Below are 25,076 nucleotides of genomic sequence, written 5' to 3'. Positions count from 1 at the left end.
TGTGTACGCTAAGCCTGCCAGATAGGCTAATGCTGCCACCACAGATCCATTATATCCATGTAATAAGCTGACTACTGGGTTGGGTTTAATTTGATAGATGATAGAGGGCTGCAATGAGCAATTTAGTGAACTAAAATAACTTCTCCCCCCACCTCTTGCTGTTGCTTCTGATCGGGTTGTAAATTGTGTGTCTTAAAGAGGGCGCAGCCCAGGGGTGAGTGATGCGCTGAGCTTGTAGCTGCTGCTTACAGACCGGTGGGACGGCAGCATCACGCTGCGCTTCACCGCCTCAGAGGCTGCGCTCTTCAGGATCTTGGTTACTTTTTGTGTTGATCTTAACTGTCCCGCTTCACTAGGACCGATGCAGGATGCTGTCGCATTGTGTGTTCTTCAGAGATGTTTTCACAAAGAAGTTGACTCATGTCTTCTGTCTGTGACCCATGCTGGAATGTTTTTCACACTGCTCTACCTTTAATGGACTAAAGAGTGTGGAGGCAGGAGGGGGAGAATAGGAGGGCCACGCAAGGGAACATAAGGGAGCCTTGCTGGATGGATGGGAGTCTTCTGAGGCAGACAAGGAAAACTGGCATCCTTCTAGTAGTTTAAATTTAGTTCTGTTCCTAGCTCTTGAATCCTTCAGCAAAAAATGTTGGAATGTAACATGAGTGTGAATGATGATGTCATCAGACTGGATTTCTCTTATTAGTTTCTTCACAAAGTGATTTGAGCAGTGAACTGAAGTATCAAAGTGCATTCTTCCATTCCTCTGGGACTGAACTCATGCAGAGCCCTTGAAGCATACTTCAGAGACGCTCAATTCTTTCTGTGCTCCAAGAAACTTTTTTGCTTCTTTCATGAGAGCAAAGGGTTTGTGTGAGCTTCTGAATGATTTGTCTGTCATTTTACCTGTAAAATATGATGGTGGTCTTTTACTGGCTCCAAAATCTTTACAAACGTAGGGAAAGTGAAGTAGAAGAGCGATGCTTGTGTACTCTGGCCAGGCAGAGTTACAGGACTTCTGACAGAGGGGTTTTTATCTGAACTTAAGAAAAGCAGACCAAGGAGTTCTAACAGTACAGAGTTTTCTTGGTTTACTTTCAGAGGGGGATTTTCCAGGTGCAGCCGTGTCACCTGCTTTGCTTTCTGTAAGTGCATGTTGGCTGATGGCCTGTATGCCTCCCAAATCTCTTTTCCCTTGCAAGGAGGAGGGATGCAGCTGTCCTTAGTCTGTTTAAAAATGATTAGAGCATTGTAAGGTGCTCCCTATCCAAATGCAGAGAATGCTGCTGCTATGCACGATTTCCTCAGTGAGCCAGGGAAAGGTAGTTTTTCACAGATCTTAGGCTTGGCAAGCCTGTAGCTTGCTGGCCTTTCTAGTCGTCCTCCTCTTCCCATATGCCCTGTCTCTTTGCCATTGCTTTGGTTTTGCTTTCTGCCTGTAACTTGTTGCTTTCTGAAAGTTGATTGATATCACCTGTTTGTCTTGAAATGAATATTTTTATGGTGGTTCAGTTTGTATTTGTTTCCAGCCTTCTGCACAGGCAGAATGCAGTTGATTTATTGTAATCCATTTAAGATAACTGACTGATCTTAAGTAGACAAAGGATTTGTATGGGGCTGCTGAGAATTTCTGCAGTGCTTCTAGGTGTGCTGGTAGAAGCTGAGACAATCTCTGGCTTCATTCCAAACTATGGTAAAGTTTAGGTAAAATCCTAGTGAAAACGAGACAATTACAGTTTTCATATGAATTAGAAGTTGCTTTAAGCTGTGAAAGCCTAGACTAATTCAATATTCTTACTTATTTGTTAAAACTTCAAAGCCAAAAAAAGGCTTAGAGTTTTTGGGGTGGTCAAAAAGATAACTTGTAAAAAACCCCGAAATATTAGAATCCTACCTTGTGGCAGGCTCCCTTTCTCTAATTTGGAAAAGGAAACTAAAGAAGTATTGATAGCAAGTCTGCACGGATGTGTTATTAAATTAATGCAGCTTGAGCAGTAGAGCTTTTGTAGCCGTGAGTGTCGCAGACAAAAGGAGGCTGCTGTCATAGAAACGCTCCAGGCAGTGTTTTACCTGGTGGAGTATGCGTGCCGACTGGTGAGTTTGGTAGAAACAGCCTTGCCCTGGTCTAGGTAAGATCTGGCAGTGTAACGTGAAAAGTGGTATTTGTTTTCTATAAACATGAACGAGAGATTTGTTAGTTCAAATGCAGAATTTTATGTAGAGCAGCGTTACTGTGAGCATGCTGTTGCTTCTGTTAATCTTGTCATAAAAACATCAGCTGCAAAAGAATTAGTTGAACAGAAATGTCAGTGTAAATTAATGCCTCTTGTGAGCAGGGGTGTGAACTTCAGAATCCGAACTACTGCGTCTCGCATGAAGCACTGCACAGCAGGGCCTCCCCGTGGTAGTCGGAGAAGAAAAGAAGGTAGAAAAGTAGTGTTGTGGGTCAATGCTGGTGAGCAGCCGAGCACCCACGCGGCTGTTTGCTCACCTCCTCCCCTTCCCTGGGTTTACGTGGCTTTAAAATTAAATTAAACAGTATAATACCTCAGAACCAATAGCTTTTACACTGGCTTTTCCAGTATAATTCAAAATACCCGATGGATACGTTGTTGGCGAGAAACTCTTCTAAACCTTTTAAAACAACCAGGCTCGCTTAGGTTCTTCTGGCTCTACTGAAGTATAGGATACTTGGTGTGGAGCATCTCAATTTATAACATGGTTTTAAAGCTTATCCATAGCTTCTAACATGCACAGAAAGAAAAGACGTTAGAGTCCAGAAAGAGATGATGGCAATCATGAAGTGTAAAGGCAGGCGATTGACGCGGGCTCCAGCTGAAGTTCCCAATCCCGAGTGCAGATTAACAGAGCGCTGGTTCTCAGTTTGCCCCAGGTTAGGGCATTCTGAAGACCAACCCTCTGTAGAGATGTTTGCATGGCTCTCCAAGGTCAGCTCCAGTGGTAATGGAGGAAGAAGTGCTGATGAGAAGTCGTAGTTGGTGCAACTCCCTTCTGTCGCGGGAGGCTTGCCAGCCCCGGTCCGCACCGCGTGAGGACGGCAGCACCGCCGCCGGGACGCTCCCCGCTGCCTTGGGTGCGCTCCTCTGCAGTTCGCGCTTCAAAGGCCACCTTTTACAGGCAGCCTGTGTGGGATAGCTTTGGTATAACTGTACAGTACTGCGTAGGCACTGTCTGTAAACTTTCTGGTGTAGAGAAAAGACCTTGGAATAATTGCAGTTTTCCAACTGCTGCAGTCTCCCCTCTTCGTTTGCATGTACTTCCAGCTGGGAAGCTTACAAATTGACTGCTGCTGCTTTTGATGTCGAACAATCATCCCCCTCTGCCTCCTGGCTCTGGTCACAGCGGGCAGCGTAGACCGTCTCCAAGATAAGAGGGGAGTGGATCTGAAATTGTGCTTTCTTTAAAGAAACATCGCCATGTGGAAGCCAGCAGCAATGAGCATTCCTTGTCAAAGTGCCCTGCAAGTAAATTTTCAAATATGTGAGAAAATGTTTATTTTAAACAAGCCATTAGGAAAGTTAAATTCAGGGAATTTAAATTCTTTCCATAATAGTATAAATGTTTGTTTTTCCAGTTTATAGTTTCCTAGTGTTGCCTCCATGAGAGCCAAATATGAGGCTTGTTCTTCTGGTGTTTCCATGATGGATTGTGAGGGCTGCCCGACCATGCTTGCACAGAGGCATTGATTCATACTGGGAGCACTGGAGTTCTGCATGCTCAGAAACTCAAAAGTTGTTATTTAAGAACATTTTTTACAAGTTCAAGGCCTGTTAGGGCTTGATTGCAAGGGGCTTCATGAGCCCCGTAAACACTTGTCTGCATTGGTAGGGCTCTTGTTTGCTGGTGGGTGGTTTTTGTAAATAAATAGCTGCCACGGAAAGTAAAGCCGTACCTGTAGTGTTCGCAGCGGCTCAGGCACAAGAGCATTTTTACAGTGAACTTTTTTTAGCCTTGGAATTGCGCATTAATTTGAGTCACCAAAAGGATTGGATCACAGTCGAATAGCCTCCCAGACTAGCTTGCCTCTCACTGAACTTGGGAATCCAAGTGCTAATCAGAACAGCTGTTAAAAGGCCTATTCCTAATGACTACACCCTGTTGGAAGGAGACCTCGCTGGGTGCCTGTAGCCTCTGGAACCTGGTCAGTGCTTGCAGGTGACCAGCAGCAGCACGGGAACTACGGCTTTGGAACCCGGCCTAATTTGTCCTGTTCAGGACATCAAAGTCCTTGAGCCTGTCTCTGAAGAGCTCCCAGTGAGTAGTCGAACAAGAAATTCAAGATTTGAGAGGGGGAGGGAAAAAAAAACCACCCTGAACCTGTGTCTGTAATTCGGTGTTGTGGGGCTTCTGGTGTGACCTACTTCTCCAGCCTCGTTCGCTGGGGAAGCTGAGCAGAGGGCTTTTGTTGTCGCGCAGATACGGTTACTGCAGGTGCCACCAGATACGGGGCATGGTGGAAGGCAGTGTCTGGTGGCCGCAGGGTGAAGCAGGGTATGTTGCCATCGAGATGAGTGGGAGCTGGCCAAGGCAGGGATGAGCTCTGTTCCTTTTTTTTTTTTCTCTGGATGAAAGCCTTTTAGTGTGGCCTTTCTGTGCAAGAGGAATGTAGAAAATGATAAAATGCTTTTGTTAGATTTATATTGCCATGTTAGCTCACAGGTTACAATGGGATTTGAAACCTTTTTTGTACCTTGTTTGAAGTTAAGCCATACTGATTTTAAGCAGTATTATGTATGTAAGTAGAGATTGTGCTAAGAAGTGATTCTTAGCAGTAGTCTTGTTTTGCTTTTGTTGTAGTAGTGTTTTTCATACCTCCTACTTGGGTTAGTCTAGTCTTGGTCAGTTACGGTAATTTGGGTGACTTTACAGGGGAAGCTGTAATGAATTGAAACGCATACATTGCGTACAGTAATCTGATTTAAGATTTTTAAATTATTTAATATTATCTAATATAATAAAAAATTTAAATAGATCTGCTTAGCTTTATTTGCAGGGAATGGAGAAGTGCCAGGCTCCTGCAATTCAATAACTTCGTGTGAATAGGTGGAATTATACCTACAGCTACTAAAAAGCCTAGAATAAATACATTTCTGTAATTCTGCAATACCAGTTTGTTTAGGTAGTGTAATTCTAGTAGGAAGAGCTCATTCTATAATTTTGTCAAATGCTGTCTTCCTCCATAGAGCTGAAATGCACAGTGCTGCAGTAAGAAAAACCAAAGAATCAAGGTGTTGGGATACGCTGTGCTACTCACAGCTTTGTTTTGCAAGTAGCCGTGTTGAGTCTAATGTAGAACGACTCCTAGTGCAAAAGGCAAGAGAGGATGGGATTACACAGACGTTGCTCCTGTGGTGCTTCGGTTTCTCTGCTTCAGAGTGCTCGTCTGTCTGTCCACCTAAATGCACGTACTGAGGCTTTATGGAACTGTTGTCCTAGAAGTTGTTGCTGCTGCTTTGGGGGTTGTGGCTAGAAAATAACAAATCAGTAATCAGACTGGTTTGTCCTAGAATCCAAATTATTATATGCGGACCTGTTTCTGCTGTGAAATTTGAAAAGTAGCTTTTCTTTCCTGATCTGCCCTTTTTTTGGGGTAGGGAGGGGAAGACATCCGTTTCTTCCAGGTCTCAGTTTCTCCAAGTTGCATCTTCTGCTTCTAACTGGAAAATACACATCTCTGTGGTTCATAATTGCCAAGTCATATGCTAACAGTTTTGGCCAGCTTCTGATACTTGCCTTTTGCTTAAGACTGCCTTGCTCCTGGTTGCCCACAGTAAAGTAACCCCTGTCCTCTTGGTGAATGCCAGGAGGCCTATCTGTTGCCGTTCCTGATCAACTACAGTGTTGCTCTAGCTTAACCTAAAAGAATGAAGATCTTGCCTGATATGAGTAGTCAGAAACCTGTTTTGCTAGATACGATAGGAGAACACGAATATCGGCGCACAACGCTGCATTTAGTGGCTTCAGACAATTCAGCAATGCTTCAGCTGCTAAGATTCCTAATGCGTAGCTGAAAAGAGATACTGGATAGTGCTACTCAGTTACTCAATTGGATCTTACTGATATTTAATTTATGGTGGAGGTGAGGTTCACTGCCCACTGTCAGTATATTTTCACTTACACTTCAGTTTCTCTACACCTTAATCTCAATTGTTCTGCTTTAGGAGTACCTGAATAGAATTTAGTAAAAATGCTGTCAGTTTACCTTTCATCTTTTCTTTTCCAGCGGGGATCTGACGAGCTTTTCTCTACTTGTGTTACTAACGGACCCTTTATCATGAGCAGCAACTCCTCTTCTGCAGGTAATATTGCCTATAAAAAAGAACAGTAATTGTTAAGTTTTCCAAATACTGTGAGGAGGTCTGTTTTTTCCCACTTAGTTTTAAAATCGGTTAATTTTTAGTACTTAAGGTCTTTTGTAGGACAGTGCTGAATTGCCCTATACCCTTAAAAGGTTAGCAAACTGAATAAAATACTTGCAGAAATGTTGCTAAAATGATTTTACAGAATGTGCAGGTTTGCTGTAAACTGTTACACTTAAAGCACAGCTGAATGTCATGTAGGGTTACTTTGGCTGTATGTATTAGATGGCCGCTATTAGCGAGTCTTACACCATCTAGAGAGGTTAGTGATCCCACCCGAGGCCGTGTCCTTGGGTGCTCAGCCCAGGATTTTGCCCTCTGTGCTTGTCAGTGCCCTGAATTGTCTTCTGAGTCCCTCCTGTTCTGCCTGTGGCCTCCCTGCCAGACTGTATCAGCTTGTGCCTTTGGTGTATAATCCAGCTGATGAAAATGATGGGATTTAATATTTTATGTTAACAAACATGAACATTTTGGTTCATATTTGTTTTAATATCACTTGCTCTAAGGTGTCCCCTGCTTCATTGCCGAGGACACCAGTCAAAGTGAAAAGGAACAAAGCAGCGATCTAGAATTAGTGGCTCAGACCTACACAAAGTAGAAGAGTGGGTGGGTGGGTACTGCAAACAAGCTGTAAAATGGCCACTGGAGAGTTGATTCCATTGCAGTGGCATTCAGCTACGTCACTCACGTCGTGTAACTTGGAGGGAAAAAGAGTAAAACCATGTGTCTTCAGATGCTAGTTAAATTAGACTATGGAATTTCACTGTAATAGAGAGTAATAACAGGATGGGGAGCACAAACTGTATGTCAAAAGTAATGTGTGCGTATTTTTTCAAACCCACTCTAATAAGCAGTAACTCTTGCTTTTTACAGCTAATGGAAACGACAGCAAGAAATTCAAAGGTGATAGTAGAAGCGCTGGGGTCCCGTCCCGAGTAATCCATGTCCGTAAACTCCCCAGTGATGTCACGGAGGCAGAGGTCATTTCTTTGGGCTTACCTTTTGGCAAGGTCACCAATCTTCTAATGTTGAAAGGAAAAAATCAGGTATTGTCCGTATAATTGAAAGCAGGGATTATTTCAAAGGCTTGATGAGATGGTCATCAGTAAACCAGATCAGGGTTGTCTAAACAACTGTCATGCATTAGGAGTCAATAACTTCTGCGTACTATTATCTTACTTTTCTGTGATTATCCATGAGCTGTAGAAAATACTATTTTCAGACTGTACAGGGAGCTAAGTCCATAATTATAGGTTGTCACTTATAATTAGCATTATGCCTGGTTTTTAAATTACAGACCAAGTCAATTGTTTGGACAGCAGTGACATGAGTCGGCCTTTTTCACTCAGCCCGGCTTTACAGTTGAGTAACCACCAGTGTAACTTTGCATATTAAGGCCACCTTTACAGATACCAGAAATTAGCTGGGCAAAGCTAAAACACTCTTGGGTAATGCAGAAGGTGTGCACTAATTTGGTAACTAAAATTGTCCTACAAATTAAGGAGTAAAAAAGCAAGCCAACTTTAATCATTGCTTAAAATACTGTGCCTTTAATGTTAATTATGAAAAAGTGCCTCCGCTGTATTGCGTGGTGTGATTATGCATAAGGACGTAATGTAATGCCTTGCTGCAATCCCTTACGTTCCTGTTCTGAAGTAGAGAAGACCATAAAGGTACAGAACAGAGTGGGCTTACTGCCCTCTGGAGAGGTATGGAAAGCTGCTTAATGTGACAAGTGTTCAGAGTCTGGATTATTGCTGTATTCTTGCGTTCTTGCAGACGCTTCTGTCACTGCCGCTTTCCTAAATACCCGTAGCGTGGAGATCTTGGGATGAGACTGACACGTTACATTAAGTCAGTCTGGACAGTGAAGATCCTCACTCGTTCTATGTGCAGTCAGTTCTTAAACAATTCTGTCTACAAAACGTGCGTGTAAATGCAGTCGTGAAAACCAAATACAGTCACAATTCAGCTGGAGGTTCCTCCTGAGGTTCAGTCGCGTACTGCGGTGGTCGAGCGTTAATGGTGTCTCCCAGCGTGAGCTGCTCTGATAGTACGTCGGTGTTGGATTTGACTTTCGCGCAGGCTTTCATAGAAATGAATACGGAGGAGGCAGCCAACACCATGGTGAACTACTACACCACAGTCACTCCAGTCCTCCGGAGCCAGCCCATCTATATTCAGTTCTCCAACCACAAGGAGCTTAAGACAGACAACTCTCCGAACCAAGCAGTTAGTTGTTGTTGTTTTACATTGCTGTACTGGTGGGAGGGACGGGCCGTTCTCCGCTACCGTTTTGATTTTGCTGCTGATGTGGGCCTGGGAGGGTTTTGAGATCTGGTTTAACTATCAAAGTGCTAAACTGAGCGTGCTGGCTTCCAGCTTATGGAGTAAGGACTCCTACAATAGCTTTTACCCAAAGTCTTGGCAGACTGTTAAATAAGCTGCTAAAATTTCCTTAATGTCGGGGAAGAAAATGCATAGTGAATATGAGAATACAGTAACTGAATACTTACCTAAAGACTTGAGTAATGTCTAGTGCTTTAGGATGTTTGTGTCTAATATTTGAAAGACTTAACAAAAAGTGAAGCTCTGATGGGGTAAGACTTGTTTCTGCAGTAGAGTGCAACGTGGCTGGTAAGTGCTAGCTTTGAGGGGGCAGCACTTGAACACAGCAGTTCTTAAGGCTTTGGGCTGTCTCAAGTTGCTGTGCAAGATTCACTCTGCATAGGGTAAAAAGTTCCCTTTTTCAGCTCAACTGCTCTTGGCCATCTTTCAGGACAGGATCGCTGGAAAGAAGTTCAAGTTACTTGTGCCCCCTTATCAGGGATGGCTGCTGAGTACATCCAGCTTGCCTCCTCTCACTTTTCAGGCTGACTTTCATCAGGATCAGAGCATCTAATGCTGTGCAGATGAAATGCTACTATCCAGTGTGTCTAACAGAGCCGGAATCTGACGCAAACAGCGAGCACATCGTAATGTTGTATGTGTGAGGGGGGCTCCACAGGAAAACTGCCAGTCGGTTTTCACTTCTGGAACCCTGTAGCAGATATGCATTAATCTTTCAGTCTTGTCAGCTTTGGTAGTGTCCTGGAGATGGTGTTTTACCCCAGAAGAGCCCAGTTTTTCAGTTTTTCTAAACAATGGAATAATTCTGCTGCATCAGTAGATGCTGAGCAAGGTTTTAGCAGTAGCATAAGTACTTCATATTTTATTTAGTTTGTATTTTTGCATTGCTCTTACTGATTGGGGTGGTCTGTATTGTCCATGTTTAAAATGTACTAAAGTCATTGCATTCCCAGCCTTAGAACAGTAAATTGCTTTCTGATGTTCTGCTAACCGTCGAGTTCTGATAGTAGTTTGCAGATAGGAAGCTCAAGAAAAGCTGAATGTGTATTTTTGCAAGCAGAGCTGTCGGTCTAACAGAATGTTTGGTTCTGCAGCGTGCCCAAGCAGCTCTGCAAGCAGTGAACTCTGTTCAGTCTGGAAACCTAGCGCTGTCAGCCTCTGCTGCAGCAGTAGATGCAGGAATGGCGATGGCTGGCCAGAGCCCTGTCCTGAGGATCATTGTTGAGAATCTCTTCTATCCTGTCACTCTAGATGTTCTGCATCAGGTAAAACATGTCGCCGCGACTTCTTGAAGATTGTCCTGGAGGAATGGGTAGCAACAAATAGTGAATTGTTGTACTGCAATGTCTGTGTTCTAACAGCATGTGGTTTTTATCTGTATAATTCAAGCTCCGAACGTAGCTGTCAAATGTCTGCTTTCTGGAGACCCTGACACCTACATAAGATTCTTCTAGTTTCAGTCCCCATCTGGCCAGACTTTCATTTCCAGAGATTTGATTGCTGGTCCATTTTAATTGGATTAGTCTGGTACAGTGCAAGGGATAAATATTTGTGTTTTCAAGACAGCTCTCCACCTCCTGTTCAGGGTTTAGCAGAAGTAGCTGCTACACCTCTTTGCCTGGGGGTAGGGGTTAGCAGATACACTGTCCAGGGGTTAGTTAGGAGTAGCCTGTTGGAAAAGTTCCTGCTGTCTGCTGTGGTTGCTTAACTTAATCTTCATGTTTAAAATGAAAGCTTGACTGTGTTTAAGAATCCCTGAAATTCCTGGAAAAGTTCCAGTTTGTGAAGGTGTATGTGAATCTTCCTGTGTAAGAATTTGTATCAAATTTTAAGGGGGCAATTCAGTCACCCTGATGTTTTTCTAGTCTGATGCCACTGTACAAGTTAAACACCACCCATAGTGTAGTTCAAAACCTTAAATTTTTAAGTTGGAAATCTAACAAGGTGGAAGGATAACTTTTCTGCTTCTAATAATGGAGATCAATAGGAAATTAACTTACTGGAAATGACATAAGATATGCAAACGTTATCTTGCAGATTTTTTCCAAATTTGGTACAGTCCTGAAAATAATTACATTCACGAAGAACAACCAATTTCAGGCCCTGCTACAATATGCTGACCCAGTGAGTGCTCAGCATGCCAAACTGGTGAGTAGTATGCTTGCAGTGCTAAACACCTGAATTATTTTAACTTTTAGGCTTGCTTTTGTAAATCTAGGATCAATGTTAAAAACTAGCACTTTGGAGTGTTTGGCCGTATCGGGTTTACGCGAGCATTGCTCGAACGGCAGATCACGTGCGGGTGGGAGGGAGTTTCCCCACCAGGAGCAGTACGGCTAACTGGGGTGAAAACTGAAGGGGGAAAACAAAGCAGGGCTTTCTCCACACGAAGCAAGATGCCAGCTCCGTCTGAAGCTACGCGCTGGTACCTGGGATGCTGTAATGCCTTCTCTCTTCAGAGATTTGTTGCTGTGATCTTAGTACAAATGCACCTCGGGTGAAGAATGGTTTGTTTCCTTGCAGTCTTTAGATGGACAGAATATCTACAATGCCTGTTGTACGCTGCGCATAGATTTCTCAAAGCTCACGAGTCTCAATGTAAAATACAATAACGATAAGAGCAGAGATTATACACGACCAGACCTACCTTCTGGGGATAACCAGCCCTCTCTTGATCAGACCATGGCAGCTGCTTTTGGTGAGAACTCTTGAAGTGGGAGCAGGACACATGTAACTGATGTGTGTCTGTTGGGGAAGGGGAGGGGTCGTAATCATGGCATATTTGGTCATACAAAAATTTGGAATACAGCGTGGCTAACGAGGAAAGCCTGGGACCTGCTGAATCGGGCTAGTGCAGGATACTAGTAGGAACATATGGATGTGGGGGTGTGCTGTGCTTTGAAAGCTCCTCTCCATTTGGGCGAGGACTCTTGAAGGCTTTCCAGCCGCCTGTGCTTCTAGTGCCATCTGCCGTTTTGCCCACAGCATGGACTCGGTGATAATCTGGGGTGTTGCAACCTATGCTTTGAAAAATATGTTGTGGTTAAACAGTCACAGGAGCTACTACTAGCTTGTGTTCTGGTCAACAGCTCTATTGTAACAGCTGTTTCGGAATAGCTTTTGTAATTCCTTGAAACTCAATGTTGCATTAGAGGTACTTTTGAATTACTGTTTTATGTTTTAGGGTTTAGCTTTCAGCTAAATGCTTGTGTTAAAGGACAGATCAAGACATTCCAGTTAAGTCTAGAGTTTTCCTGCTTTTCGGTGTCTTTGCATAATGTGTGTATCTTTCCCAGGTGCCCCAGGAATAATTTCCGCTTCTCCATATGCGGGAGCTGGCTTTCCTCCTACCTTTGCAATTCCCCAGGCTGCAGGTACTGTATTTCGTAAGTTGAAATTTTATATAGGTTTTCCGTTGCTGAAGCGTCTTGATGTTTTAAAGCTAAGTAGTGATTATTTTTATTGGGGTTATTCATGTAAATTCTCAATTCTGGCATTTAGGTACAGAAGGGAATGGTGCTTTGGTACATAATCCTAACTAGGAATGTGAGCGTGCTGCTGTGGCACCTCTGGCTAGGCGATATCCCAGTGACAAGGGGAAACTAGGAGTAGCAGGGGAGACAGTAAAGGCAGTACTTAAAATAACTGGGGGAGGAAATGAAATTTTTTGTATTTTGAAACCACATGAGGGAATGTAGAGGTTGGGAACTGACTTTGACAGCTGCAAATGTCAAAAGCAAGGAATCTTTGTTTTTCCTAAATACTTTGAGTAAAGCTAGCATTAAACATGAACCTAATTACACACTGTTACAGTTGCACTGTGAAGTTTACAGCTCATGTAGCAATAATTTGTTACCTGCAACTTACAGAAGTAGCCAAGGGTCTGAGATTAAAGGCTTAGGTTTTAGGTGCCCAATACACTTGTTGGAGTGTTAGACTAAATTTTTGTTTTTCATAGCATACCAAACTGTGACTTTCTTTAACTTGATGGAATTTCCTTGCTTATGACAAACAGCAGAGATCAAACCGTTCAACCATTAATGTTTTGTTAGTGTCCTGCCCTGCTGGGGAGATGGACAATGCCACTTTGAGAAGCCATTTCATTTAATCGAATACTAGCAACTGTTTCTTGAACTCAAAGCTCTTCCCTTTGGAAGGCCAACACAGTGAAGTGCCAGAGGTTACTGTGAGCAACCTAGAAATGGCTTTAAATAAAACTTCAAATATTTTTCCGTTCAAGAAGAGATTAGCTGGTGGTAGCATATGAAATCTGATTATTACATGCATGGTTAAAGAACAAAGCGTTTTTGGCATGCACTGGTTGGAAAGACCCTTACAAATGCACTTGTTTGTGAAACCTTTCCTGCACCAACAGAGCTGAGGCTTTGTGCTGACTCTGCTTCTTGTGAAACATGCAGAATATTGTAGTCCACAAGATAGTGCTGAGAGGCACCTGTTAAGCACCAGGCACTGCAAGAGCAAATACTATTGGAAATAAAACATTTCCTGCAGCACCAGAATTGGAGGCTCCTGTTGCTCTTAGAATGTGTGGTCACTGTGTTTTGAATGGTTACTTGCATGTTACAAAAGGCGTGCTGTTCTCCCTTCTGGTGCAGCAAATACACTAGAGTACGTGCTGTTAATTTCTTTACTGGTTAATATTCTTTAATTTCCAGGCCTGTCAGTTCCAAATGTTCATGGAGCACTAGCTCCTTTGGCTATCCCATCAGCAGCAGCTGCAGCGGCTGCAGCAGGACGGATTGCCATTCCCGGCCTCGCTGGGGCAGGGAACTCCGTTCTGCTGGTTAGCAATCTGAACCCTGAGGTTAGTGGAGTCCTAACTTTACTTTTTTTCTCCTTCGTGTTATCTCTGCTTTCACTTTCTGAACACAGATTGTGCTGAAACTCATTGAAAGTGAAATCCTACTGTATCCTAAAGGAAACGGCAAAACTAGAAAAGCAGATGACATGCTCTGCCAGCTCTAAAACTCAAAGCAGATCAGTACTCTAGTTGCTGAAGGGAAATGAGAAAGTCCATCTTAAAATGAAAATCTTGCTCTTCTTTGGTTCAAAGCCAAGGATGCTGCCTGCCTGCTCTTGTCCCACAAAGACTACAATGCCTGTCCCTTGCTCCCTCTTTATTTGGAGTCTCCCTGCCATTCCCATGGAATAGTGTCATTTGGGTCACAGAATAGCCATGTCCATTCTTTCTTTTCCTTAGCATGTTCTAGTTTTTAATACATTAATTCAGAACTACAGAGAGAGTTCGTTCTGACCTTTGCTCTTTCTGTGTAGTGTCTGGACCCCTGCCAGCTTGACTTTGTACCTGTGCAGTATTTCCTCTGCCATGTGCTTGCACATTTTCCCTTTCCAAGATTCCTGGAAGTTTTCCTTAGCTAAACCCCTTAACAGCTCACAGTTTACATTTTCAATTCCACTTAACTTAGTGAGTTGAGCTATTTGGGTTTCTTTAAAAATAAAGGAAGTAATATTGAACAAAAATCCTTAACGAAAGACAGCATCATGAGAGAATTTGATACGGGTATCTTGGATAAAAATAGTCAGCTTTTGGCTCTCTGTTGGATTGAAAGTGTAGAATCTGCCAGTGTGTGCAGTAGAGTATGACGAGTCTCTGCTGAAAAACACTTGAACTGGTGGGACTGTGCACACAAGTTAATACTACTTTGCAAAGCTATAAAACTTACCAGTGATGTCAGAGTAACCACAAAACCTCTTCTGCATCAAAGGGGAAGCCTGGATGTGATGAACGATCAAAATATTTAACTCTTGATGAGATGAACCAATTGAATCAGTATTTCAGACTACTCTTTTTATCTGTCATTACTGTTTTCTCCAGGGCATGAAATAATGGCAGGGACTGTGACACAGGTTTGGTTTGGATGAGTTGCTCTGTCTACCTAGGAACTCCTCTGCCATTCCAGGAACTGTCACCTCTGCCTTGGTCCCGATGACTTGCTGTTCAAACAAAACTCTTAAACACTAAGAGCTGGCACCATTATTCTCGACCAGTGCGATACCCTCAAGTGTGTGTTTCCTGGGATGATTTTTTGCGTTGTCTGGATGGCAGAGACAGGACAGAGGACTGGGCTGTCTTTAATTTGCACGTGCTCACAGCTCTGAGCCATGTCTGAACGGCGTGCGCAGTTCTTGTTAAGTAGGAGCAAGCAGTTATTTCATGCCTTGTGGTTTTTGATGAGCTCTTCACTATCCATCCAGCTTATCTTTGGGCTAGAGAGACTTTGATACTTGTACTGAAGCTGTGAACTAACAGACCTGAAACTTTTTCCATTGCCTGTATAATCAGTGTTGTAGAAACTTACCTGTGCCACAACTAGTTAGTTAAGAGACAGTATTTCTCTGGAGTGACTACTCTGCGATAACGTGTAAGGTTTTTTCCTGAATTGGAATAATGGAAACTGAAATTATTCCACGTTTCCTTTCCATGATGAGCGGAAGAAGTCTGTGTCTCAGCTTGCATTGACTTTTACTTTGAATGCAGACTCTTGTCTGCGTGCAAAGCCAGCGTTGTCACTGGGAGCGGAGATGCTTTTCCTGCCTTTCTGGCTGCGTAACGGCAGTTCTGGGTGTCTGCGTGGTGAGGTCAAGCCACGGAGATGGAAGGGAACAGGCTTCTGTTGTAAAGGAGGTACTCGGTTCCTTTATGGCAAGCACTTCAAGCAGACCGTTGAGGTTTTTTGTAGTAGTACAGCTGCTCATCCGGATAATCTTCTGCTTTAAAGGCAGTGATTGGTATCTAAACTGGGCTTTGCTTGTTTTGTTACAGCTAATGCAGTAAGGGTTGCTTCCTGTTGTCACTGGCCCTAAAGCAGCAAATACGGCTGTGTTTTTTACTTGATCGATGAAGTAATTTCTTAGAAAGTCTTGTAACCAGAAAAAAGAGTCAAATTTTAGGGACTACCCTTGCAATTTAATTCAATATTCAAGCCTACAGAAGTCACTCTGTTGTGATACTGTCTCTTACTTCTTTGTATATCTTAAGTAAAAATGCCTTTTCTTTATCATTGTGTTCCACTAGGTAAAACCTATTAACTGTTTCTGTAAACAAGTTATTGTATGTAGAATTCTATAAATCTGACTGATGGAACACTACATATTTCCTTATGTATTTACTGACCTATGTTTTTTGCTACTTTTTTCTTTTCTCCCCATCCCTGAATTTTTTTTTCTTCCCCTGATCCGGAATTTCTTTGCCAACTGACTGCACGGTACTTCTGCTTCCTGTTGTTGCTTGAAACAAAAAATAAAAACATTCCCCTTCCAAAAAAAAAAAAAAAAAACAAACCCTGCTCTTCGGAAACCAACCTGCCCTTCAATATTAACCATCTTGAAAACTTCATCATCCATCAACCAATTTCGCCATTTCCTGCGGGGACTCTGCCCTTCCTCGTTGTGGACGATTTGTGCAACCTCGCTCTCCCCTTCGATTCCTTACCTCTTCCCTGTCCCTCCGCTGCCTTGCTCTGCTGTTCTCTAAAGAGAGTTACACCCCAATGCCTCTTTATTCTTTTCGGTATGTTATTATTCACACTTTTTATTACCTTGTTTTTCATTTATTTGAGATTACTTTTTTGATACTTCAAAAATGTACAGTTTGCAGTTTGCCATTTTTTGAATGCATAATTTCATTTTTTACGTTGTTTACTTAGTTTGCTATTTAATTTAGTTTGCCTTTATTTTATGTTCAGTTATGCATGGTTTATTGCTTTGCATGTCTTTTATAAGAGTTTTAAATTGTGATAGCATGCTAAATTGTCCAGTCTTCTGGCAGTAAGATTTTTGCTTTTTGCTGAAACCCAGTATCTTTTCTTTAATGTATTGTTCCATTATTATTCTGCTACATAAGAATTTTCCTTAATTAGAGCAGAATAAGTAACCATGGTTGGAATGAGATCAGTTCTGGTTGCAAATGAATGTTTTTTGCTGTTGGATTGATTAGCTAATGTTAAGTTGAATGAGACTTCATTTTTACCCCTACCTAAGACTCTTGTTGTTTCCTCTACTTTTTGAAGGGGTCTATGGTGATGTGCAGAGGGTGAAGATCTTATTTAATAAGAAAGAGAATGCCTTAGTTCAGATGGCTGATGGAAACCAGGCCCAGCTTGGTAAGCAAGCTTAAAAGTATCAGACTGTTAGCGTTGAGACATAATGGGTAATTAAAGCTTTGATATCAGTACTTTCTTCTCTTAAAAAAAAAAAAAAAGACCCAAAATCTGAATGTGTCCATGCACTTAATTGCTTGCCTGCATAGCAGTATGGATTTGGGGCAGCTCTGGAAAAGTAGGGATCGTTTGTGCAAGATGATCTAGAAGGAAAATAGAACAAACAATATAAAAAGGCAGAGTAATGATGATGCCTGTCGCGCAGCTCCTGGAGGATCCAGTAGCTGCATAGGGAAGAACTAGACTGACATTCTAGCTCTGACTTAAATGAACAAAACCAAAATACCCCTGTAGTCAGCGCTGTCTTTAACTGTTGCAGCCATGAGCCATTTAAATGGTCAGAAGCTTCACGGGAAACCAATCCGCATAACATTGTCCAAGCATCAGACAGTGCAGCTTCCCCGCGACGGACAGGAAGACCAAGGTCTGACGAAGGACTATGGGAACTCTCCTCTACATCGCTTCAAGAAACCAGGCTCCAAAAATTTCCAAAACATCTTTCCCCCCTCTGCCACTCTTCATCTGTCCAATATTCCGTAAGTATCTGCACGGAGCGTTCCTATACGGCTGAGTATAAAAATGCCCGCAAATTTAGCGAGGGATTAAATATGGTCAGCCCTTTGCTGCTAGCAGGGGGAGAGCTTGTCCATCTTCCTGGTGTTCCTCATGGCCAGGAAGCTACTGGTGGAGGCCCTGATGAGAACTGGGGTTTAGAGATCAATTTAGTCTTTCAATGTACATTTGATTGGAAAAACTATTTGTTTCAGACCTTCAATAACTGAAGAAGACCTTAAGATGTTGTTTTCAAGCAATGGTGGGATGGTCAAAGGATTCAAATTCTTCCAGTAAGTGTTTTCTTTTGCGTCCTGTCTGTACAGCGGGCTTTTCAGTATGAGAAGGGTAGAAGCACGTAGTTCTGATTGAATTCCAACTGAGGCTAAGTGAAGGGTGATCGGAATCCTCACTAATATAATATTTGACTCTCTGGAATAAAGAATTCCAGAGTAACCCTGGACTGAGCGCATGGTGAGTGTGAGCTGGTGAAGAAAACTACGGTAGCTGAGTGAGAAGTTTGGGTATGCATGTTTGTCATATAGATGTACCCTTCCATATAAAAATAGAGCATATTGCAGTTACCCAGGTAGTTCATTTTCTGCTGGCCTTGCTGAGCGCTAAGAAAACTTGCATCCAGTTAGACAAACTCTGCATGTGGACGCACTGAACGTGACTTAAACTTCTGTCTTGTCAGGAAGGACCGTAAAATGGCTCTGATCCAGATGGGCTCTGTGGAAGAAGCCATTCAATCACTCATTGACCTCCATAATCATGACCTGGGTGAGAATCATCACCTGCGTGTGTCCTTCTCGAAGTCCACCATTTAAAGCTTTGGAAGGTGTGAGAGACAAAAATGGACTTGACTTAAAACCTCTTGGGTTCAGCCTTGACCTTAAAAGGCTGAACGCTAGGGTTTCAACTTCCATCATTCCAGAAAAAAAGCCACTTTAAAAATGCAGCTGAAGTGACCTTAAAAGACCAGAGATTTTATTTTTTTAAAGAGAAATCAGTTTACCGGTTTTTAAAAAAAAAAAAATCTAATTCATATTGCTAACCTTGCGGTGATGGGTAACAATCTTGACTGTTCAAATAAAAATCACAAGTTAAAGTTTACACTTTGGAACCTGCTCTGGGAAATTCCCCTCCCCTCCTGCCCCTTCTCCCTCAAAAAGCAGATCCTAACAAGCTTATCAGGTTTCACATTGATGCCTTTTTTATTTTCTTTACCCATCCATGCCTTGAAAGACCTAAAACCACTGTGTAAATTCACTTTAGCGCCTTGTGAGTCAGGATTTTGCAAAATGCATGGTGTATAGGAGCTCCCAACTCGCCCAGCACAAAATAAGTTGCATTGATCCTACCTTAACTGTGCATCTGCTGTCCTGTGCCTTAAATCTTCTACTTCTTTGGGGAAAACATCTGAGCTGTAGGGAGTGGATTGGGGGAGTTGAGGGGAACGAGTGAGCTCCGGCTTACTGGATCAGCTTGTGGTAGTGAAGGACAAGTGAAGCTGGCAAAGTGGATAAAGAAAATATTGGGCTTTGACTCTTCAGGCAGTTGTATCCCACTGTCCGTGAAATGTCTCAATCTGCATAGTATCATGTGTCTTCATGCCACTTTCCAATCTGCTGGCGGTTGATCGCCATCTGCAAACCTTCAAGTGGGAGTTGTTTAAGATCCTTTGTCCGTAACATTCAGACTGAGTGGAAAGGTCTGGGTGGGGAAGCGTTCCCAAGACCAAATTACATTCCATTGTCAATAGCAAGTCAACAAGCTCTGCCCTTCGAGAGCATTGATCAAGATACAAAATTAACCACTGATGGACGCTTGTGAAGACGAATCATTAAGAGTTTGTCAAAATTATGTGTGTGTATATATATATCTAAATACTTGGCTAGGATTTGAAGAATTATCGGATATCCCACATCTAGAGAGGTGTTCATGTGAGTCACCTTCGTGCCCCTAATTTGAGATTAACAAGACCAACGTAGCTCTGCCGTCATTCTTATAGCATGTCTTCAGCATTTGAGCTTTTTGTTTTAATTCTTGTATTATACTTTTTGATGCCGTTGCTGTCATCTGTGCCTAGCAATATTTCCAGTTGACCAAATATTCTAATCTCTTTATATGCAAAAGAAATAGTTTAAGTACCTTTTTATAGAATGATAAGATGGTATAAACGTAATCTAAATTTACTCCTTTGTGGTATTACCCTTGTATACTGTACTTATTTTTTTTTTTTTTTTGTAATTGAAGCTGTAGGACAGGAATTTAGTTACCAGGCTGAGGTCATGACTGAGGATGAGTAATGTAATGAAATCGATAAAACACGTTAAGCAAAGCAGATTTTTAAAGCAAAGTGTTTGAGAGAACAAGCACAAATAGCTTGTGAATTTAAGTAAAAGGACCCAGGCTAAAGTTTTTACCTTTTTAACCTATAAGCCCAGATCTTAAGTTATAGGAAGGGAATTTATTAAAAGTAGAATGCAGATCGTGTTTTCCCAATGATACAACTATGATTTTTTTTTTTTTTTTTTTTTCTGGCTTACAACTCTTTCCCGGGCCATTCTGCCTTCTGTTTGTGTAATCCAATGTTGCCTTACATTTCCCTCTAACCTGCAACCTGTTCGGATGCAAAATAACAAGAATCTTGTACTTTTTTTCAGGGTTTTTCTGCAAATTGTGGACCAAAGTTTGTTTTTTAATTGTCTTAGTGTTGCAAGTTATGATTTCCTTGCTTAGTGTGGGAGCTCTTGACTTGCCTAGCACTGAGTGTTTGGAAAAGTCTTAACTTTTCTTAGTTCCTCCCTGAGCTCTTGAGGATGTGAATTATGCTGGAGAAGCGTGTGAAGTCCGAGTGAGGGTTCGGCTTGGGTTGCTGGCGTGGGATCGGGGATCCTCGTCTGCCTTAGTCTTTGGCTTGTGGCTGAGGAGTGTGACACCACCTTCAATGAAAGTGTTGCCCCAGTTGAGCTGAGAAAACTTTCAGCTGAGGAGTAGACGCTGGTTTCAGTTACCTCTAAATCTGAGTAAGCCTGTTAACGGAGCCTTGTGATCTGCCTCTGTGGAAAGCTCCGTGTTTCCTTGCCGGGATCTCACGCCCAGGAGGGCACGTTCAGGTGTCGTGGTGGTGGTGGTTGTCAATCTGCTCATCTCCCTTCCCCCCCAAGGCAAAGACCGGTCCCTCCTGCAGCCGGGGAGCACTGGCGGCTCGGCAGCGCTTACCTGGGAGGGTCCGGGCGCAACCCGAGCGGAACAGCTGCGGTTTAACCTTTGAATGCGTTCAGTCAGCCTCACCCAGGACGCTGGGAAGAGGCTGATTGGAATGAAACCTGTCTGGGGGCCTTTAACGGTGATTTGGTCAACCCACAGGCTCTATGTATTTTGCAAAATGCAAGCAAATGAATTGAGGTAACCCCGGAACCCAGGCAATCGTGGGTTTTTCCTTTGGATCCCTGTGTTTGCATGTAAAGAATGTGAGTAACAAAAGGGTGTACATATTTATAATTTTTTATACCTGTTGTAAGACATGAGGGGGCAGCAAAACCCAGTTTTTTATGGTGAACAGATGTATTGTATATTTTGATAACAGCTATTCCAGGTTCAGTATTGTGGAAGGTGGGGTGGGGAGGGTAAGCATACACAACATCGGAATTCCATTGCCTCTTTCAAAGAATGTTTGTAATGCAAAGAAATGAAATTAAAACTATTTTATAACAACCTTTGTACCTTTCTGTAGCTCCATTATTTACTGTTCAGATTGTAGAAAGCAGTTATTGGCCAGTCTGTACTTGTGCTTTCAATAAATTTCTTCTGTATTCTTTGCTTCTGATTTTCCTATCTTTTTATTGTGCCTATTTTGCTTCTGATTTTCCCTTCTCATGTAATTCCAGCTGCCTCATGTTATATCACTTTGACCCTTCGCATACCTCTGGGCTGGCAGAGCGCTTGTCCCTGTTGGCACCTCCGTGCGGAGCGAGGGGTGACGAGGCAGGGCTGAGCCTGGAGGGGTGGCTGTGGCACACGCGTCCCTTCCACTGCTCGCGCTCCCGCCCTCCGGTGCCTGGGTGAGGTTCAGAGGTATGAGGTTGTAGGGCCTTCACTGATGCTCTGCCTTTGTCACACTCCAACACTTTTTTTTTTACTTCATGTTCCTAAACTTTCCATGTATTCCAGCTAATATCCATGAAATAACCCACTTTCAAGTCAAACACGTACTACTCTCTGTAGTTTTGTGCTTTAGATGTGTCACAGCTCTCTGCCTAGCTGGATGCAGCGCCCTTTCACGGCCGCCGGAGCAGGCGCCGGTCCTCGTTGCGCTCCCGGTACAAAGCACTGGGGTCCTTGGGGGCTGCGCTAATGCGCGATACCCCAGCCCTGCTGGCCACACCTGTGGGCCAAGAAGCCCCCCGAGGAGCCGGGCTTTTCCTCACAGGTTTGGTTTCTTACCTGCACACTCAACGTGGTTAAAACTCCTTTCCAAAAGGGAGCGTTCCCCGAGGTAGGGCTCGGAGCGCAGGTGGCTGCGGCCGGTGTTCCCCAAGCTCTGTTTTGGAGGGAGGCAGCGGGAGCAGGCGCTTACAGGGACGAGAGGTCGCCCCGGGGAGGGCAGCTGGTGGGGTCCCTCGGTGGGGGGAGGTGGGGGTGCTCCCCCAGAGCCCACCCTGGGCCCCTCGGCGGGTGGCAGCCAGCGCGCTGTGCCCTCGCACCCCGCAGGCTCGGCGGTGGGAGCTGCCCCCTCGCTGCAGAGCTCCCAAGGAGCGGTGAGGGGCGCAGCACCCCGCTGCCGGGCCTCCCCCCAGCGCTGCTCTGGGGCTGAGCTGGGAACGCCGGTGGCTGTGGGAGGGCAGCCCCTGTTTTCAGGGAGAGAAAGAATGGATGGGCTGAGCTGTTGCTTCTGCGGCGCTGCTGTTTTCTGTCCTCCGGCCGCGGTCCCTTTGTGCTGAGCGTATTAGCATTAACCACAAGCTTGTTCCGTTGGCATCTGGGTGCCGACGGGCCTCCGAGGGGTCCTGCGGGAGCCTCGGGCTGCTCAAAGAGATCACTGTTGTTCCTTGAAAGTGTAATGGGATTTGTAACAGCTGCCTCTTCCCTCGCCTGTCTCGATGCTTGTGTGAAAGTAGGGCTGAGCTGGCGGCCCCGCGGGAGCGGCAAGTTAATTGCTCCTGGTTTGGTTCAGCGAGTTCTCACTCCCGCATGCCCAAGGCTCGGCCGCTCCGGGTGGCACCCGCTGCTCCTCTTTGATTTTCTCGATAACGCTGGTGGCCCTTAATGCCAGGAAGGTTGTTGCAACCTCATCTTCCCGAAAGGAGCAGCGAAGCGCCGCCGGCGTCTGTGGCACCTCCCGCCCTAGCCCAGCCTCGCTCGGGAGCCCGCTGCCGGCCCGGCCAGGCCGCTCCTGGTGCTCCGGCAGGTTCAGGGAAATGTAAAGCTACAGGCAGTGACGCCTGCATTCGCTTCTGGTGGGGGGAAAACCAGGCAGCGTAGCATGGAGCCCAGGCACCGGCGCCCTGCGGAAGGCATGAGGCCTGCAGCGCTGCCCTCGCCCAGCGCGGCGGGATCCCTGTGCCCGTCCCTGTCCCTCTGGGACAAGTAATGAATTGCTAATTAGCTGCCTGGTGCCATAATTATGGCCTCCCGGCTCTTGCTGCAGGCAAAGCTAATATCGATTGTGGGGTGGGTGCATGTGATGGGCTGGGTCACCATGGGAACGGCAGCAGATGCCTGGCGCGGGACGGATCCTGCCCATGGCTCCGCGCTCCCATCCCTCCCCGTGGTGGAGACCCCCGAGCTCCCGTCCCTCCCCGTGGTGGAGACCCCCGAGGGCCGTTCCTGCAGCCACCGTGCCACCCGTGCTGACCCCTGAGTGTGCTCCTGCACCGCAGAGCCAGCTCGTACCTGTGCGGGTAATTAGGCCACCCCGTCTGGCAGCGGGGGGAGCTTCTCTAAAGGTGTCTTTAATGGGAAAATGCCGACGCAGGGAAACCTGGATTGTTTTCAGCAGGAGTACGCTGGGCTCGCCAGCTCTCTGGGTCAAACGGCTCTTCCCTATGAAAAAGGCCGGGCTCTCTGAGCATCCTCAGCATCTCCAGGTATGGAAAGTGGATTTAGTGAACTTGGCTGAACCCCCCCAGCCCTGCCAGCGCTGCTGCCGCTGCTCCGAGGGTGCCCCTGCTGAGGAGCCTGAGTGCCCCGGCTGCGAGGGCTGCTCCTGCCCCCGCTTGTGCGGCCGGGCCTCAAACAATATTTGCCGAAGCCAGGCTTCCCCTGTTGCCAAGCGTCCTTCGCGTGGGCAGCGTCTTGCGAAGGGCTTCAGCGAGGGCAGCGGCGCTCTGCAAAGCGTGCGGGAGGAGACGGGGCCCCGCACGCTGACGCTCCCCAAGTGAAGATGCGGCTTTTCACGCAGAAGTGCTGTCAAGCATCTCTCTCGCTCTAAAGCGCAGAGTTTAGGGAAGCGAATCCCTCCGCTTGCTGTGACCGGCGCTGGTGCCTTCCCTTTAATCCGGCATCGCTATTTCACAAGGCTGTGAGGGAATCTGCGTTTCTGCCCAGCGCTCCAGGAGCAATTAGCAACTGGGGTCTGGTTAATGGGGCGACCCCTCCTCTCGCCTCCTCCCTGCAGCTGGAAGGGGCTCACAAACCGGGTACCCCTGGCTGGGGGGGAGCAAATAAATCACGGGGGGGGCCGGAGAGGGGTAACCGGTGCCCGTCAGGTGTATCAGGGCTGGATGCAGGATTGGGCCCCTGCTTGTCACAAAGCTGGGTGCTTCTGCTGCTTTACACCTCAGAGGTCACGGGGATGTGCGGGAGGGCTCCTGGCAGAGGATGTCCCGGGTGGAAAAGGTTGGGTCACCGTTCAAGGCACGCTCACTCTCCCAAGGCAGGGTCCCGGACGGAGCCGGTGCCAGCAGAGCTGGGCTCAGGCAGCGCGTCTCTCACCAGCCCGGCCCTGCCTGCTCTCTGAGGGCTTGGTAGGAGACGTGGCCCCTCTCAAAGCCACGGGGCCAGGGTGCTCGTGCAGAGCCCCTGCTGCAGCTTCCAGCCGTGCCCAGTCCCCTGCCCGCCCCAGCCCCCTGCCCATGGGGTGATGGGCTTGAGGGGATGGGGTCTGGCAGCCCCCTTGGGATCCTGTTTCCTTCTGCCTGCGGCCCTGGGCAGGGGCCAGGAGGAGGAGAATGAGGATGAGGATGCTCCCGCTCCCTCCCGGGCCCCCGTGGGTCCCCAGGCAAGGCGGCGGGGGCTGCCAGGGGGGGCCGGGGGCTGCGGGAGCGGCGCGGGGCTGGCAGTCGCTATGGAAACCGCTGGGTCAGAGGCAGCGTGAAGCAGCGTCACGCGCCATCGACGCCATCGCTCACCGCAATGAGCCGTGAGAGCGGCCGTGTGGGGCTGCGGGGGATGTAGAGCCCCCGCATCGCCCCTTCCCCCCCACCAAGCGCTGCCAGAGCAAGGCGTCTGTCCCGGCCAGCCTCGGCCATCACTGGCGGCTGTTTCACCTTCTGGGTCATCGTACCAAGGCTGGAAGCAGCAGCCTGGAGCACCGTGGCCCTTGCGCTGCTGCCGGATGGTGTTGGATGGGGGGGTCGAACCCATT

General features: G+C 45.7%; 1 protein-coding gene across 4 annotated transcripts in view; it reads left to right on the top strand.

Moving 5' to 3' along the window:
* PTBP1 (polypyrimidine tract binding protein 1) overlaps nt 1-21,317 on the top strand; it is a 31,513-nt gene extending 10,196 nt beyond the window's left edge. For 2 of the 4 annotated variants that reach the window (XM_075077327.1, XM_075077325.1), the window contains 13 exons: nt 6,245-6,320; nt 7,254-7,426; nt 8,466-8,612; nt 9,824-9,994; nt 10,767-10,877; nt 11,253-11,427; nt 12,026-12,103; nt 13,406-13,554; nt 16,248-16,281; nt 16,781-16,873; nt 17,250-17,466; nt 17,698-17,775; nt 18,180-21,317. In XM_075077327.1, the coding sequence (XP_074933428.1) occupies nt 6,296-6,320; nt 7,254-7,426; nt 8,466-8,612; nt 9,824-9,994; nt 10,767-10,877; nt 11,253-11,427; nt 12,026-12,103; nt 13,406-13,554; nt 16,248-16,281; nt 16,781-16,873; nt 17,250-17,466; nt 17,698-17,775; nt 18,180-18,312 (1,584 nt within the window). In that variant the 5' untranslated portion in view covers nt 6,245-6,295 and the 3' untranslated portion in view covers nt 18,313-21,317. Of the gene's footprint in view, nt 1-6,244; nt 6,321-7,253; nt 7,427-8,465; nt 8,613-9,823; nt 9,995-10,766; nt 10,878-11,252; nt 11,428-12,025; nt 12,116-13,405; nt 13,555-16,247; nt 16,282-16,780; nt 16,874-17,249; nt 17,467-17,697; nt 17,776-18,179 lie in introns of all 4 variants that reach the window. The other 2 variants (XM_075077324.1, XM_075077326.1) reach the window with 1 other exon arrangement.
* The last annotated feature ends 3,759 nt before the right edge of the window (nt 21,318-25,076 follow it).

Source organism: Phalacrocorax aristotelis, chromosome W (assembly GCF_949628215.1).
Source record: "Phalacrocorax aristotelis chromosome W, bGulAri2.1, whole genome shotgun sequence".
NCBI lineage: Eukaryota > Metazoa > Chordata > Aves > Suliformes > Phalacrocoracidae > Phalacrocorax > Phalacrocorax aristotelis.
This window is presented reverse-complemented; position numbering and strand designations above follow the sequence as displayed.